Raw genomic sequence first — 17,324 nt, forward strand, 5'->3', positions numbered from 1 at the left:
CATAACTCTGAAAGGAGGCATTTTTCGGCTCATGTTTATTATAACTTTTTTCTTTCATTTCGTGTAAGGAATCGCCTCCCAAAGTTTGTCGGTGGAGTTACCTACCACCCTGTATATATATACGCGCGGATCCAAGGGCTATAGCCCCCGTTGACCCTCAGTTATACACTGGATAAAATGGGCTTCAATCCTGCTTTACACTGGATAAAGCTGCAAACTATGGTTTAGCCCCTTCCTTGATCATATCCTGGATCCGCCACTATATATATATATATATATATATATATATATATATATATATATATATATATATATATATATATGATAGTGATTGGTGAAAGCAATTCTAAAGCCAAAACTTTAAAGTGCAAGGAGAAATTTTAACAGTGAAAGTCGTCTAATTATGCATTTGTTGATTACACTCACTCATAATTTTGATGCTAACTTTTTGGCTTCTTGTATTTTTTTTTTTTCTTACGAGGAAAATTTTATTCATATTAATTTTCGTGAGTGTGAACTTTGTCAATGCCCAAACCTTTTAAATTTTCTTGGCGCACTCTTGTAAGGTCTGAATTCAACACCGATCTTCTGCTTCTTTCTGATGCATTAACCATTGTTCCTTTTACTATTTTTCAGTAGCATTTAAGCCTTGAGTTGAAAGTGGAAAAACAGTTTAACCTCGTTAATCCTAATACTTGTTTGCACGAGGAGTTCGGATTATCAAAAAGTTCGAGGATTACTAAGAAATGCTAAAAAGAAAACCGCCTCCGAAACAAGCTTAAAATTCGTACATAAAATACTTACAGTATGTATGTACGTATAATTAATTGAAAAATTACACAATAAAGACCTACTACAAGATGAAACTTTCTATGGTACTGTTCTTTAAATACTACAGTGCAGTAACTTTATGTAAAAAAAAATTGAAAAGTCTTTAATAGTTTTTAATCTCCTTTTTTGATCTAAAATTACAGTACGTATGTACAGGCGACGACTGAAGGTCGTTCGGAGTAGCGCGGCGTTCGGAGTACCGTGCGTGAGGATTAACGACTTTTTACTGTACATGAGATAAGACTCCTGTGGATGGAGAACACCTGGACTCAGTATGAAGAAGAAAACAAAGGTGTACGACAATTTATGGAAGAAAAGTGATTAAATATAAATGCCATAAAAGACCTCGTTACTTATTCCCCTCCTCATAGGAATTATGCCAGAACACTTCACTCCAACAGCAGAAATCATGGTCAATACATATAATTAGTTCCCAATATTGTTTTGAATAGGATTTTACTCTGTACCCTTTACTTTGCAATCTCAATTTTAGCGAAAGAAAAGTATTATCGGTAAATGGCAGTAGCGTAGCGTGATATTCCGAAAGGGGGATGCCAAAGTTAGTCATTTGTGCGATATAGTACTACTGCAAGCAGCAATACATAGCTATTCCGAATAGAAATATAGGGTTATACAAAATTTAGGAGGAAGCCCCCATAATTGGAGGGCTAGTGGGGCATAGAGAAGCGAATGCGTGGATTACGTTAGAATTTAAAAACCAATTGTCTCAGCTCCTTCTTGCTACTACCGTTGTGACGAGAAAACTAGGCCCCACTTTTGTATGAACATTGTTTCCAGTATCGTTCCCTTCATTTCTTTCTCGTGGGCGGCTTTTTTCTCCACATACCACACGTCAATCTCGTTCTTTCAAAAAAAAAAAAAAAAAATATATATATATATATATATATATATATATATATATATATATATATATATATATATATATATCGCCCCTAGAAATTTGTCATCTTGGGTCCGGAACTCAGACGCCCGTTCGTGAATATGGGCCTGATTGTATATATCATTTGAAGATGTAAATACAAAGCATTTAAACCAACTCTGGGGGCCTGTTTCTGTATCCAGATACTGAAGTCAAGGGCGCAAATCTGTCTTCAACGTTCGTGGGATGGGTAAGACTGTTCCCATAATCCTTTCCTTTTTTAACGATGTTCAAAATATTTATGAAGTTGAAAAAAAATACTGTGGAGGATTAGGGAAGCAGAGTTGTCTATAACATCGGCAGGAGGGTACATTTTAAGGCTTATTGTGGGGGGAGGGGAGAAGAGACTCATATTACAGTAGATGAATCAGATTTCTGAGGTAAACCTGTTGTACTCGTATATTATATACCAAATGATGTGGATGAAATAGTGGTACATATCATTATTACAACTCAGTGCCGTGAGCACATTCTGAAATTTGAATATATGCATAATAATAATTGACATGTTTCTACTTACGCATCCACAATGATCCACATTAAAATTTTAGGACATTTTGTTTTATAACAATACAAATAATGACCCCCAAAACTATGAAAGAAAATCAATCAGGCCTATATGTGGCGCAACAATACTCTTATCTGAGCAAAATTATGATTACCACAATAGCATTATAGGAATTGTTACAGGAATTAAACAAATAGTTGAAAATAGACTACTAATAATTAATGACAATGAAATATTAAAGAATACGATTCTTTTTTTAAAATGAAACAAGTCAAAGGACATCAGTTTCGTTTGTGGCAGTCGGATAGAAATCATCACAATCTCAAATCGGATTATTGGGGGGGGGGTGGACAAGATTGTAGGGAACATGTTCCCCTTATGTCCCCGAGATTTGTGCCAGTGACTGAAGGACCCTGGCACAATCTTTGCGAGTGACGGGGAGTGGTGGCTCTCTTGTCCTACCAGATCGGTGATCGTAATTCTACAGAATGCTTTATATTTATGCCTGTGTCTTTGAGCTCCTTTACGATGAAGATTACAATTACGATGCATTTAGTTGTGATTAAGGCATAACTATTTTAATACTATTATTTACATAACCGGCATGCTTCAAAAATGCGTTGAACTAACCATTTCCGTTTTGTTCTATTTCCTTTATATTAGGGATCGTACGTTCTGTTCAGAAACTATAGCTTAGTTCAAAATATATACAGTTGGAAATACTTGAATATGCCAGCGTATATCTAAAGCAAATGTAGCATTGCAAGGGATGAGGAGAAGTGAGAAGGGAAGTATTGCGCATGCGCATTCAACAGAAAGCAGACGAAAACCCCGATGCTTTCAGTAGGCCTGGAATCCCGAGGAAAATAGCATACGACAAGAGGAAAGACAGAAAATGTGCATCTGAGCGACGCGCATGCGTAGGTTCCTCTTGTCAAAGTAAGTCGAGAGAGCGCGCCAGAAGATTGCAGTGGAAATAATTGTGATAATTACAAGCAAACAATTTATATATAATGAAATACGTACTTTTTCTTATTAACAGGGGACGCCGGGCATACCGGCGTTCTCTTACGCTACGCCGCTGGTAAATGGGTGAATTTTCAAAGTGATATTTCTTCTTTGGAGTTGGTACACTTATCGCGATATCCAGCCCTCGGTCACGTGTACCTGATTCTCAGTTCTGGAGGCAGGCACTCAATTCTCGGTTCTGGAACTGGGTACCCGATTTTCGGTTCTGTAACCTGATACCCGGTTCTCGGTTCCGGATCCGAGCACCCGATTCTCACTGAATCCGGAACCGGGTAATTTTTGAACCAGGTAACCCGAATCCGAAATTTTCTGACGGAAACGAATTGATAATCTGCTTTTTTTTATATATAACTCTGTCAAAAACAATCTGTTTGACCACTCAGTATCCTAAAATAGCGACCTGTTTGACCACTTGTTGCCATTCCTGGAATATGACATCAATCCGACAAACACTGTAGGAGATTTATATAAAAATATCCTTCAAAAAATATGTATATCAGTATAAACCCTGTTTTAATATAATGTGCTCATATTATCACCCAGAATCTTTTTTTATTTATACACCTTTAATGTTAAAGATCTTTCTGTGTTTGGCAAAGGAGGCAAATGTCAAACTTTAGCAAATCACTTGATAAAGAAATTCATACAAAGATGTTTTATTGGCTGGTATCTAAAATTACATAATTGCTGTCGTACTCTTTACATAATTGCCATTAAAGTACAATGAATGTGAGTACAATGAAAATGCATTATTATTTTAATGTTAACTTGTAATAATGTAAATACAAGATTATCTTCCATGTACAGTTTGTTTTCCCATACAAATAAAAAATCTATAATTACAGTTGGTAAAACATCAGTCTTAAGGTATTCTCATACTTCAACACAATAAAATATATCTCAACACTCATTGTTCTTAATCAAAGTAGAAATAGTCATTCATTGCTCTTACTTCTTCCGACTTAAGCAGAGCTTGTGTTGCAACTAAAAATGTTTCAGTTGTGCATTTACACTCACATATCTTTTTCCTTAAACATACATTGTCAACAATTTCACTTCCCCTTATATTCTATTACTTCATAGCCTGGACCTCTGTAGTCAATTATTTCTTCAACATCTACAGGCTTTGCAATGGGTGGAGCTGCAATTGCGCCGGTCACGATTCCAGCACCATATATTGAATCACCTCCAATACCCGTAACGTCACCGCTTCCGCCACCATATGCACCACCACCAGCACCATATGCACCACCACCTCCACCATATGCATCACCACCAGTACCACCACCAGCACCACCATATGCACTACCGCCAGCGCCATACCCACCACCACCAGCACCATATGCACCACCCCCTCCACCATAAGCACCACCATCTCCACCACTACCTCCACCATATGCACCACCTCCTCCACCATATGCACCAGCACCACCACCTCCACCATATGCACCACCACCTCCACCATATGGACCACCACCTCCACCTCCGTAAGGTCCAGTTCCCACTATTTCCGGCCTCCCTGCTTCGTCGACTATAGGTCTAGGATATGGACCACCTGTCCCATATCTTACAGGTGGCCTTACGGTTGCTCCACCACTAACATACGGCGGACCAATATATTCTGGAACAAAATCAACTTCTTCAACAATATCTGGCCTGTAAATAGGTCGTACAGGCCTTTTCACTACTGGTTTCTCAATTTCAATAGGATAAACTGGTGGAATAACTGGAGCTATAGTTGGCCTTCTTCTGATTGGTTTCTCAATTTCAACAGGGTAAACTGGCGGAATAACTGGAGCTATAGTTGGCCTTTTCCTTATCGGCTTATCTATCTCAATTGGAATAACTGGAGCAATAGTTGGTCTTCTTCTTATTGGTTTCTCAATATCAACGGGGTAAACTGGCGGAATAACTGGAGCTATAGTTGGCCTTTTTCTTATTGGTTTATCTATCTCAATTGGAATAACTGGAGCAATGGTTGGTCTTCTTCTTACTGGTTTCTCAATTCCAACAGGGTAAATTGGCGGAATAACAGGAGCTATAGTAGGCCTTTTCCTTATCGGTTTGTCTATCTCAATTGGAATAACTGGAGCAACGGTTGGCCTTCTTCTTATTGGTTTTTCAATTTCAACAGGGTAAACTGGCGGAATAACGGGAGCAATGGTTGGCCTTTTTCTCATTGGTTTATCTATTCCAATAGGAATAACTGGAGCAATAGTTGGCCTTCTCCTTATTGGTTTTTCTACCTCAACTGGATAAATAGGAGCTTTAGTTGGCCTTCTTCTTATTGGTTTTTCTATCTCAATAGGAAGACCTGATGCTATGCTTGGCCTTCTCCTTACTGGTTTCTCAATGTCAACAGAACTAAAAACTGGTGGAATAACTGGATCTGTAGGAGAAACTGGATAACGAGAAGATGTTACGTAATTAGGTCTGGAATATACAGGACGAGTAGGTCTTTTACCATAAACCACTGATGATACGGCTGGCTTAACAGAAACTTTCGGTGGTATTGGTCGTTTTCCATAGGTAGGGTATGCAGGCGCATAGATATATTCATTCACAGGAGGCACATAAGGAGGACGCTTAATAACTTGTGTAACACTGGCAGGTTCAACAACTCTATTTATCACTGGCCTTCCTCTGTGTGGGATTCTATTTACAGGAGCAACACTATTGCTGTAAACAGTTGTTGGTTTTACATATGTAACTTTATTCACTTGTGAATAACCTGAAAGAGAGAAGGAAAAATATCATTATAACTTTCGATATGTTTTCATAGTACAGTACGTTTTATCATCACACATACTTAATAGAAGATATATTGTTATCTATAATTGACACAGTATTTTTGTTTGTTTGTTTAACGCAAATTTTACTTGGTTTACAAAATCTCCTATTTTTAATTTTCATAATTTACTCACGTGATGATTCGTAACATAGCATATTTTATCCAGTTGTTATAATTGATTGATTGATTTTGAGTTTTATGTCCCGTTTAGCAGCGAGGCTATATGAGATGTGGACCTACTGATTAACTTAGAATCCGAACCACATGAGCTCCCGCCGGGAATCGAACCCAGGTCTCCCACGCCTTGTTATAATTGAATTTACATATTTAATGGAATGTAGACAAAACTCTTTACTTTTCAAGTGCATGCCAAAGTCGCTGTGAGTAATATCCATACTATAAGCTGCAATTGTCTGCTTATTGCTTGCTTATGTTTGTTTATTTATTTATGTTTGCTGTTCCTTTTAAACATTATAGACGTGTATGAGACGTGACGTACAGTTTAATGTCTTCAAATTTCAATGTTCTCCCACTGGGAATCGTGGTACCACGTACACCAAACGGGTGCGCACTAGCCATTAGATCAGCGAATATGGCACTTATTACTTATAATTCCATATTATGTCAGCACTAGTTGCTATGACATCGCTGCGATGCAGCAGTTAATAGCTATACGTAGTCAGAAGGAACGAATTGCATCAAGATTCAACATTGATCTGAAACGAAAACTAGTACTGTAGTTTGTTAATGAATCTATTTGATTGCCCAACTGTTTCTCGGGATATTGACGCATGATATGATTATAAGATAGATTATATAACCAGACTTGCTTTCAAGTACATAGTCAAGAAGTTAGATGACGTGTGTAATGTTTTTTATTATTTTTTCTCACGGAGACCAGTTGAGACACGAACTGATAGTATTGTGTGAAGCCGAGTGCCCTCTGCTTCATCTGCATATCAAAATGTAGATGAGTGCACATTTCCTTATTAAAATGGTAATTTTGTGAATAAATTAATTGCTTTTTAATTAGCTTGAATTTGCATATTGTATAATAATTATAATAATGTTGGGTGAACACAGAGCGAAATACGGTAGTATTAATATTCTTTTGATATTTATTTTATTCATGTATGTACATTATTCGTAGGTTTATTAATGTCATTAGGTATTCGCATGCATCTCATTAACGGGAAGTAGGAAGTAAATAACTATACATATCATCGTATTTGAATATTCTACATATAAAAATATAAGAAGAACATATATTATATTAGTTACTTCGTATAACGTAGTCTTGGATTTCACTATGCCGAGAGAGCAAGAACAGAGTTTTTTCCTGGCGACAGCTTTCTGCGCTGAAAGTCTGTTGACAATGGTTGGCTACTGTGAGGGAGAAGAAATGCCTAGGGTGAACATGGAAGGAAAGGAATAATGGTATAGGAAGTATGCAGGAAACTTCCTCTGTAAAGAATCCCTAGCTGGAAACATTGAGCAAGCGACACACTCTACGCTTTGTGTAAAATATCATAAAATTTTTAGCATCGATATGATGGTTTTTCGATTTCTATACGTGTGCTTTTCACACCTTTTAAAAGAATGTCTCACCTCTCGAGCTCGTAGCGTCAGTACGCTATGACGGTTGACATTCAGCCGACGGACCTTTTTCTACTTTTCCCGAGATGCATTGCTTGTTTGAAAATTTGCATTTTATTTTGACTATTTTCATGTATAATTTACTAATACTGTCGTATTACGCTCACAAGTACTTGGAAAGTCCGCTAAAATTCATATTTTGATTTGTTATCGTGTTTCCCTACGTCCAAGACATTTAGATCTTCTGTGTATTTTCAAAATTGGTTAACATAAACAGATGTTCTTTCTCTCTCTTTCTTGGGAAGATGGCACCCGAATCTAGCAGAAGCTTAGGGTATGCCATGGAAAAAAGATTTCCTACGCTGAAAATACTGAGTGTCATCTGTATATCTATGTATAATTATGTTCTGTGTATCTTATCATATCTTTATGTATATATAATCATGTTTTTCTATGGTGTAAATAGTTATTATCAACAAAATAAGTGTTTGTTTACATCTTTGCTGCTCTGGACAATTGTTTTGTCCAAGAACTTTCGAAACTGCCGCTCGGTGCAGTGAGGGCAGCACATGTCACGTGTGTTTGGTGAAGTGCTGTGCAGTTCAGCCGTTCCTTGCCTTTGTGGCTGCACAGACCACCCAAGTTTTAGCCTCCGGTTACATATTTTTCCTGCAACATTTCTTAGAAGAGCGAGTCGCTGGTTTTTGAGGAAGAAACCAAACTATGCAGGGAAAATGTGACAGTGCTCAAGTTAGTTGTTGTTAGTTGTTGTTAGAACCCAGGACGGTGAGCTCGTCGTCTCCCAGGAGTCCTGTGACTTATGTATATATAAATTATATACCGTGTTTCGGTTGTGAGTGTAAGAGATATTCATTAAGTGATTGTTACTCTACACTATTTTATCATGTGAGATATATATAGAAGTTAAAAAGGAAACTGTGCTCCAATTGTACTCATTCTCACACACGTCATTATTTGACATTACATTGTCATATTTGTTCATTTGTCAAAACTTTGGCTATAATGGCCATGTATCAGCTGGAATTAGAAGTATAACGCAGTGGAAGTAACTTTCAAATAGTGCATCGCACCTACCGTTTGATCATGTTTTGTAAGATCTAAGGTTGTACAAACCTATCTCACCAGAGCTATTTGCCTGTCCCAGTTAATGGACAGGGCTCTCCAGAACTTTAAAAGGAGACCAAAGAGATCATGGTTTATTTGTGCTGTTAAGCACCTCTGTGCAGTGTTTGACCATTATGACGTCAACCGTTTGACTTCTGCTACTACTACCAGGAACTGTTCTAGTTTTCATAAACCAGACGACAAAATGATCTATTAGGATCCCGTAACTGTGATTTTATCATCCTAGAATCGATTCAACGTCCCTTTGAGTGCAGAGACTCTCAAAAGAAGTGGACATTTATTCTTCGCTTCACGCAATGGAACTGTGCGACGAAATCTGATTTGTTTTTTTAAACACTTCCTCTGTTCCTCATATTATAATATAGACTGTAAGAGACTATAAACTCTTTACCAATGAGGAGAAATATTCTTTTTGTTTTATTACTGTAAATGGTTGAGCTCGTTGAAGTCTCCAGTGTTTATTGGTATAAATATATAAATTATCAAATCCGTGTTATTCATACCAAGTGTTGATATAATTATACAAAGAGTGAAATATAATATTTATTTCAGTGTGTTCAGTGGTGCACCAACATTAGAAATAATCTCTATTCAAATATCGTTAAAGAAAGTGTGCTGTTGTCAAAAATGCATTCAGTGTGTGTATTTGTGAAGCAATCTGCATTATCAGCCTGGCTAATAAATTGTATCACCTACCATTAGCGAGAGGGTTTCTATTTTCCTGCTTGGTGAGTACCCAAATTGCTAATTCAGATGTTTTCTTTGCAGGATGGAGAGTTAAGGAAACATTTAATCCCTTGACTCTAGTATTCTGACCACCTTCCTGGTTGGGGCTCAGGGAGGCTTCGCCCCATGGAACCAAACTACCCAGCTATGAGTGTAAAGGGTAAACAAACAGGCTGCTACCTGTTCATTTGATATTTTTTTAACCTTGTTGAATTCCAATACCCTTTACAAGTAGCTTCAGAGGCCATAGCTAAAGGTACCATAAAACCCTGAGATATTTATGAAGTTAAAAACCCTGAGATGTTATTTTGTTTATTTTAGTTTTCTCATGCTCATTAAGGTAATAAGTGTGGTAGTGGCGGCTCCAGAAGGAGGTCACCTTTGACTCCAAATAGGGATTTGCATAAGATAAAGAGCATAAATTATTAATCTTCATTTATATTTAATTGATTTTAAGTTCCCTCGTCACTCCACCACCTTTTCAGTGGAAGTACACGTTTGTACTACCTCCACAATAACGCTGTGTCCTACCTTTCAAGGGCACTCCACAAAAGGTGTGACTCCCATCAGCGGGACGTTCACAGTATTACTGTAACCATGACTGCAATACTGCATGAAACCAATGATTTTCAACCAACAAGGAACATGGCAGATAAATATTTCACAACACTTCTCGAGCAGAACTTCGTATCATTGTGAAGTTAAATCTACAGCATATTTACATCAACAACAGCAATACCATATGACCCACTATAACGTATATGCTTCGACTTATATTTCCTTAGAAAAACAGAAAGTATTAATTCCTTGTCTTTGGTCATTCTATGGACTAAGAAGTAAATAGTTACCTTATTAGGAGTTGAAACTAAACGTCGTCTGTAATGTCGGGTTCAATCCTCGAAGAGAATTGTTTTAAACCTGAATGGTAGCTTCATCTTAAAACTATGACCCGTTTGATACATATATATTCGCTTTTCATTCTAGAGCGAAACATATCAGTGTGTTTACGTTCGCATACGGAAAATGAATTATGATAATGAATTTAAAACAAATATGACAAAATTAAGATAAGGATTTATTTTCTTGGTTACCTGAAGCAATGAGCTTACTGTTACGTATCAGAAAGGGAATCAATTATCTTTTGATGTACATCGTCTTCGTACGTCTTCGTACAGAATGCGTTGAAAGACATTGAATGGGAAACAATTCCCGAATGTCTGTTAATGTTCTATCTGACGAGAGTGCTCACAGAATCGCGCAATTTGAACTTCACATGAAAACCTTCAAAACACGACTTGTACTGTGATATTTACAATTGTTGTGTGCCACTATAGGTTTTATATAGGATGGTTCAAGTGTGGAAACACACTAATAAGTGATAAACACTGCAAAATGTAACCACAATAACAATTTAGGTGGGAAATAGAGATGGAGGAAAATGTTTGAGGACACATCACAATGATTTACTATTACTATTACTGTTACTTTTGCTCTTGCGCTAACGATTACGGAATTATGACTATTTCTTTGTTCTGTCGCCAACAAAAGAGATTAGTCGTACGGCAAAGACCACTTACTACCATGGGCGTGTTTAATGTGTTCCCCATTCCGATCGATTGTCAGTGCATTTTGAGTTCCCAGCCGTGCAAAGCTTTCACAAAGTGTTAATTGTAATGTTGGAACATGCGCGCCCACAATTCGTTCCTTGAGATACTGAACATCCGTAATTTTCACCACATACACAATACACTTCACATGGCCCTACAGGTAGTAGTCCAGTGGCATTAGGTCTTGGGAACAAAGGAGCCATTCCACAGCATCTTGCCAACGAATCCACGCTTTAGCAAACTGCTGATCGAGGTATTCAAGGCCATAGGTATCTTAATTGAGGGGGCGCTCATCGTGGTTAGGGAATGATTCATCCTTCGACAACAGTAATGGCTAGATGTCATCTTCTAACATGCACGGATAGCCCATCGCGTTAAGGCCTCGTCGTTGAAGAATGGAGCCACACCACAACGCTAGTCTTCCGCATACCACACCACACCATCACCTTGCCAAGAACACCTACGAATGTGTTGTCAAACAAGTACGGATTACTATCCGACCAGTACCTCATACTTTGTTTGTTAATCTCGCCCGACACATAAGAGTTTGCCTCATGAATAAATTATACGTCAGCGGTAAATGTCGGGTTTTGTCGTAGTTGCTTATGGTTTGTTAACCAAATTCCAACGATGATCTGGGTTATCTTTGATATTGTGTTGGTAAAGCTGTAGCTTATAAGGGTGTCATTTATTCCCTGACATAATCCGCATGATTGAGGTGCGACTAACGCCAACTTTACAGGCTACACCACGCGTATTTCCCGTGGAAATTTAACTGAATGATGTCAACACTGTCAGAGCTGTTGCCCCGCCTGTCGTCGTGCGTGGTATACCCCCCTTGGGTCCATCTGTCATAGATTCAGTTTCTTAGAATTTCTTCAGTACTTTTAACACAGTACCAGTGTTGAAGAAAATCCTTTCCGGATGACGACGTCGGTAAAAAAATCTTTTACAATCAACCTAGTGCTTCGTTTTCCAATGTATAAGCATGATTTCAATATGCTCTACATTAGTCAAGGTCATTTGCTGCTAGTAAATCAACCACAACGATACAAACAAACAATCACAACTTCGCAATGGTTAGCATTAGAGCAAAAATAATAGTGCTATTAAATTTACAAAAAAATGCTATCAAAATGACATAAATTCTGCGATCTCTATTTAAGTCAATTGCTTAAAATTCACGATGGCAAACGTCATTGTAATGTGTCCTCAAACGCTTTCCTTATCCATGTTGCCCACCTATATTGTTACTTCCGTTGTATTTTGTAGCATTTGCCACTTATTAAGGTGTTTGCACATTTTTGGACTATCATGTATAATGCATGATTCATGGTTTCATTAAATAGAGATACATTTAATAATTAGGTTGGTATTTAAATTCTTAGAAAGAAATTACTGATGCACATAATTTTGTTTCTTTTTAAAATGTACAAGTGTTTTCTATGTATTCAAGGATTCGGCTTGAATTCGGACTTAACTTTGCATCCGGTAAGAATCTAACGCAACATAGTTTCATTAATATAATGTGACAATCTGTACAGCTTTATGAAGTTAACTGGGTTTGTCTCCACGCAGTAGCCAAAATGGCTAGAGGGTTTAGTTTCGCATATGTGTCCAAATTTGAACTCCAAATTAACCTAGGAGAAGCCATAGTATCATCATTATGTTGGCCTCAATATGATCCATTTGTGATTTACCAATATTTTTGCCCCGCAATTTCAATTGTAAAAGGTTTCTACGTAGTACAGGAAAGGGAAACTTATGCCATTCCTCGTTACAGGCTTTCTATAGGGTTTGAAAAGGGGCCACACAACGCGAGAAAAGTGTTCTCTTCTGGTCATCACTCTGCAGAAATCTACAGAGGTAGCTACTAATCATTTCACTGATGTTCTCAAAACAAATAGCCTTCATATCTATGGTTTCTTGATTTATTCCAGAAATCTGTGTGCAGAATGAAATGTATGTAATGAGGTTTTTGTTTTAACTTAAACGTATGAATAATGGCAGTTTCATACAGAAAGCCAGATCTGTTAAATATACATCAGTATATTTTACGGATACATGCAGATTGATTTCACAGTTTTTAGGCACCTGACCAAAAGTGATTTTTCTTATAACAGTATTCGCGATGGGTACTCATATCTCGCGATGAGTATAAATGCTTTCGAGAAAATTTGCCTTGCAATGATGGATGGTTTGTGGAATGGACTTTCGGTCGGCTAAAGTGAAGTTATAGCCCGAATTTTACCATTATCAGAAAGATAAACCCAAACTTCATCCAGCGTAACAACGAACTTCCGTTTATCACCGGATAGATTAAGCTTATTGACGCATCTGCAGATCGTTTTTCATCTCGAAGATGAATTGTATTTACATGTTAGAAATTTAGTGTCCCTGATCCTTTTATTAGCTTCCACAGATTTAATGCGTCGCGGATACTGCTATTCACGTATTCGCAGACACGTGTAATTGTGGGGTCTTCACACATTGTGTAGACGGGTTTACGTTCAGGGCTGTTGATGTAACTTCTGACAGACACGTGTTATCACTACTGTCGCATTCGATACCTTGTCATGAGTGAATTAATAGCTGGATCCTTTAAGCTTTTACCTCTCTCAATCATCTTCTTAATAATAGGCAATCTTATGCGCATTCCATTTTCTTTGCACTATTGTTTCATGATGGTGATGATTTTTTGAGTTTAACATCCCTTTCTGCAGCGAGGGTATGAGACAGGACCTACTGATTAACGTGAAATCCGAGCCCCATGAGCTCCCTCCGAGAATCGAACCCGGGTCTCCCACGTCAAAGGCGCGTACGCTAGCTGATTAGCCACGAAGAGGCTCACATTATTTTTTAATTTTAGACACGGAAAACTTGGCATGGTAATGTGCCCCATATAACCTTCCCAAAATCTGTTTACTTTGGGACTCATAATGGACATACCACATACTTACTACAGAAAAATAGTACTATATACTTGTAGATTTGTATTAACCTTCAAAACCCCGGTCTGAAAGATCCTGTGCACATGGAGTATAAATTGAAATATGGCATATATACGCGATTGAACCTTCTGTGCGTATACAGTATACTCTATATTTTTTCTCAACAATCTGAACGAGTTGATTAATTGGAATACGTGTTCAATACTGCACTGGTGATTACACAAAGAACACTAACACATAATAACATTCTCTTTTCCTCTCTACTTTTCTGAAAGTTTGCTCAAAGACCAATGTCTCATTAATTGACCATAATTCGGGTTAATATTCAACAAATCACGAAGTACATATTTAGCAAGGGTTTCTTGCAGTATGATAACAACAAATTTGGTTTCGCAAGAAGCAACAAGGTTGTGACTTTTAGAAATAATTGTAAACGTTCTCTTTTTCCATGAAATGTGCAACATTCCGAAGAATCTCTATTATTAAAACTATTGGCAACATTAAATTTGTCACACTTAAAATTCTTGCTTTTACCTGGAGGTCTTCTGCTTGGTCTACCTCCCGTCACTGGTGTAATGTAGTGCGCTGGTCCATTGTATCCACTTGCGTACGTAGGAATATCGTATACAGGAGGATTTCTTGTTCCCGTTCGCCTTTTACCATAAACTACTCTCTTGTAACCTCCGCCAGGTTGAACATGAACATGTTTCGTTCCATGTACATGAGGTGCCCCTGGGACCACAACCTCCTCTACAATTTCTGAAACTATTACCAAAGGTTAGAGTACAAATATACAGTTGACACGAGGTATATAAAAATCTACATTCTATATTTAATTTTAGGCCATAATTAGCTACCAAACACTATAAGACTCGCAACTTCCTTCCATATTTAGATCGAATGGTGTATCAAGAACTCAAGGGATAAGGGCGAACTCAGATAATTCTTTCCGCTCAGATTCATGAGATGTGGATGATAACTAAAATAACAGAATCAAGAAAATATTACAAAATTTTGTACATCACACTAACGTACTCTAACGAAAAATCGAATTTATTCAAAAAGCATCAAGTTAGAACCTGGCTGATAGCTTGAAGTATTGGGTTAATGTACAGTAATTCAAGTGTTCGTTTCCAGAGTACATTGCTTAGGATTGCTAAAAGCAAGAAGAAATTATTGATGCTAAGTAATTGACGTATATTCCGTTTATCTGATATTGAATCGCTGGAAAAGATTGGAAATGTCATGGCCTTCATTGCCATGCTGTCATTGGCGTTTATTTCTTCAACACAGCGTTTAAAACTATGTACACACCTAAACAAAACATGTATAGATGAATAGGTGATACTGTTCAGATAAATATAGTTTCAGAATCAATAGACTTCAATCAATCAATCAATCATAAGAATCAAGAGACTTAAAATTATTCAAACTTAGTTTGAAGAATGGATAAATTTGAAGAATAGATAGATTTAGTATTTAAAACTATGAAGAAAAATACTATATCAACAGGGCAAGCTGTATCAACAAAGTGGTGAAAATTATGCCTCCATTGTTAAATACCAGAAGAAATTAGCTTACAGATAATTTTCACATCAAGGTAGTGATGGAAATGATGACTTCTTTGTTAAATTCGAGAAGAGCTTCGTTTACATATAATTTTCACACCAAGATAGTAGGAAAAATCATGTCTCCATTATTGAATACAGGAAGGACTTCGTTTACAGGCAATTTTCAAACGAATGGAAATTATGCTTTCGTTGCTGAATGCCGAAAGAGCGTTCTTTTTAGATAATTTTTATACCAGTGTTGCTTAGCTCACGAACTCGGCCAGGATAAAACACATCTAATGGAAAACTTGAAGGACACACCAAAAGCAAACCAAAACTAATTGTTTCCACGAAGCTTGAGAAAAGTGTAAACGAATACTAACGTGATCGCTAGAAAATGGATGGTAAGTATTGTGTTCTATTCCTTACCCGACAGAGAACTTCTATCTATGAATGTGGTAAATATAAATGTGGAACAAGAAAGAGGTCTGCGACAATTTTAGAATACAGGTACTATAACGAAGTACAGTCATATATTGATGTGTCTGACCAGAATTCTTTTTACTCAATAATAATACACAAGGGAATAAAACGTAGCAGAAAAGTGACTTCGAAGTGTTGCAAACATGGATGTTGTAAATGTGCATGTCATTTTCAAACATATTAAGTTTCTAATTTCCGTGAAAGCTTGTGATTCCTTTGTCTATAGTGAGAAAATATCAAGACAAAGTTAACACCCCGGAAGAGATTGCAGCAAGTAAACACACCCCAAACATCGTAAGAGAAAGAGCGATGTTGTGTGCAGTGCTATACAAAAATGGCTTAGTGATATAGAAAAGTTAAACAGTCCAAGAAAGTTGCTTCGTTCTATGGTCTAGTAACGTAGTGCATGCGGCCCCGGTTTCGGTTTCCTGTGGAAGAACATTGAAATTCGAACGTATTCGTTTAAAGTGATTAGAATTAGGCCTTAAACTGTAAAACCACGTTTCATATAGCCTAGAGCTGTAGATATTGAGAAGATATATATAAAATTCCTTAATAAATTCTTAAGAACTATGTATTTTTACCATTTTTAAAGAAAAACACAAAGTATACAATAAAAATGTCAGAAATGTAGAAAATAGTCTATTAACAATTTCAGTAACAACATATTTCCTCAAAATATTTCTTATATGTTTTTTCTTCTTGTTCAAGAAGCCAAAATCTTGTCGACTCAAAATTTGGAAACATCTTATTTGGAATTTCAATAATGTAGTCTTTTTAGTGATGCATGAACCAAATTTTATGTCAGAGACCTGTGTAAAAACACAGGTCCACTCAAATGTACATGCAAACATCTCTGAACAATCAATAAAATTTTACACTTGTAGGGATATTTTTTACTACATGTTTCAAACTTACGTAACAATGTACCATGTCTTAAGACAACTATGTACAATTTTATGCTAATATAAAATACGAAAGAGTAATACTTTTAAAACTGAATGTAATTCTTTTCTCCAAAGTCTCAAACATAAACTTTCAGAGTTAATTAGCATAAAATATCATACATATACGCATAATACGATGTCAAAAGGAAATGCCACAAGGTAATCCAATTTAATCTGCAATTCAAATCGTTTGACACTCAAAACTTGACAGGCGAACTT

General features: G+C 36.9%; 2 protein-coding genes across 5 annotated transcripts in view; one reads left to right on the top strand and one right to left on the bottom strand.

Moving 5' to 3' along the window:
• LOC145662976 (uncharacterized) overlaps positions 1-17,324 on the bottom strand; it is a gene marked incomplete at its 5' end in the record, with an annotated part of 292,449 nt that overhangs the window by 116,997 nt on the left and 158,128 nt on the right.
• Positions 4,223-4,673, top strand: LOC145662763 (uncharacterized). The gene has a single exon (XM_081728634.1). It carries the CDS (start codon positions 4,440-4,442, stop codon positions 4,671-4,673), a length of 234 nt encoding a protein of 77 aa, XP_081584760.1. The 5' UTR covers positions 4,223-4,439.

This window comes from Thermobia domestica, chromosome 10, assembly GCF_964235325.1.
Source record: "Thermobia domestica chromosome 10, izTheDome1.hap1.1, whole genome shotgun sequence".
Taxonomy (NCBI): Eukaryota; Metazoa; Arthropoda; class Insecta; order Zygentoma; family Lepismatidae; genus Thermobia; species Thermobia domestica.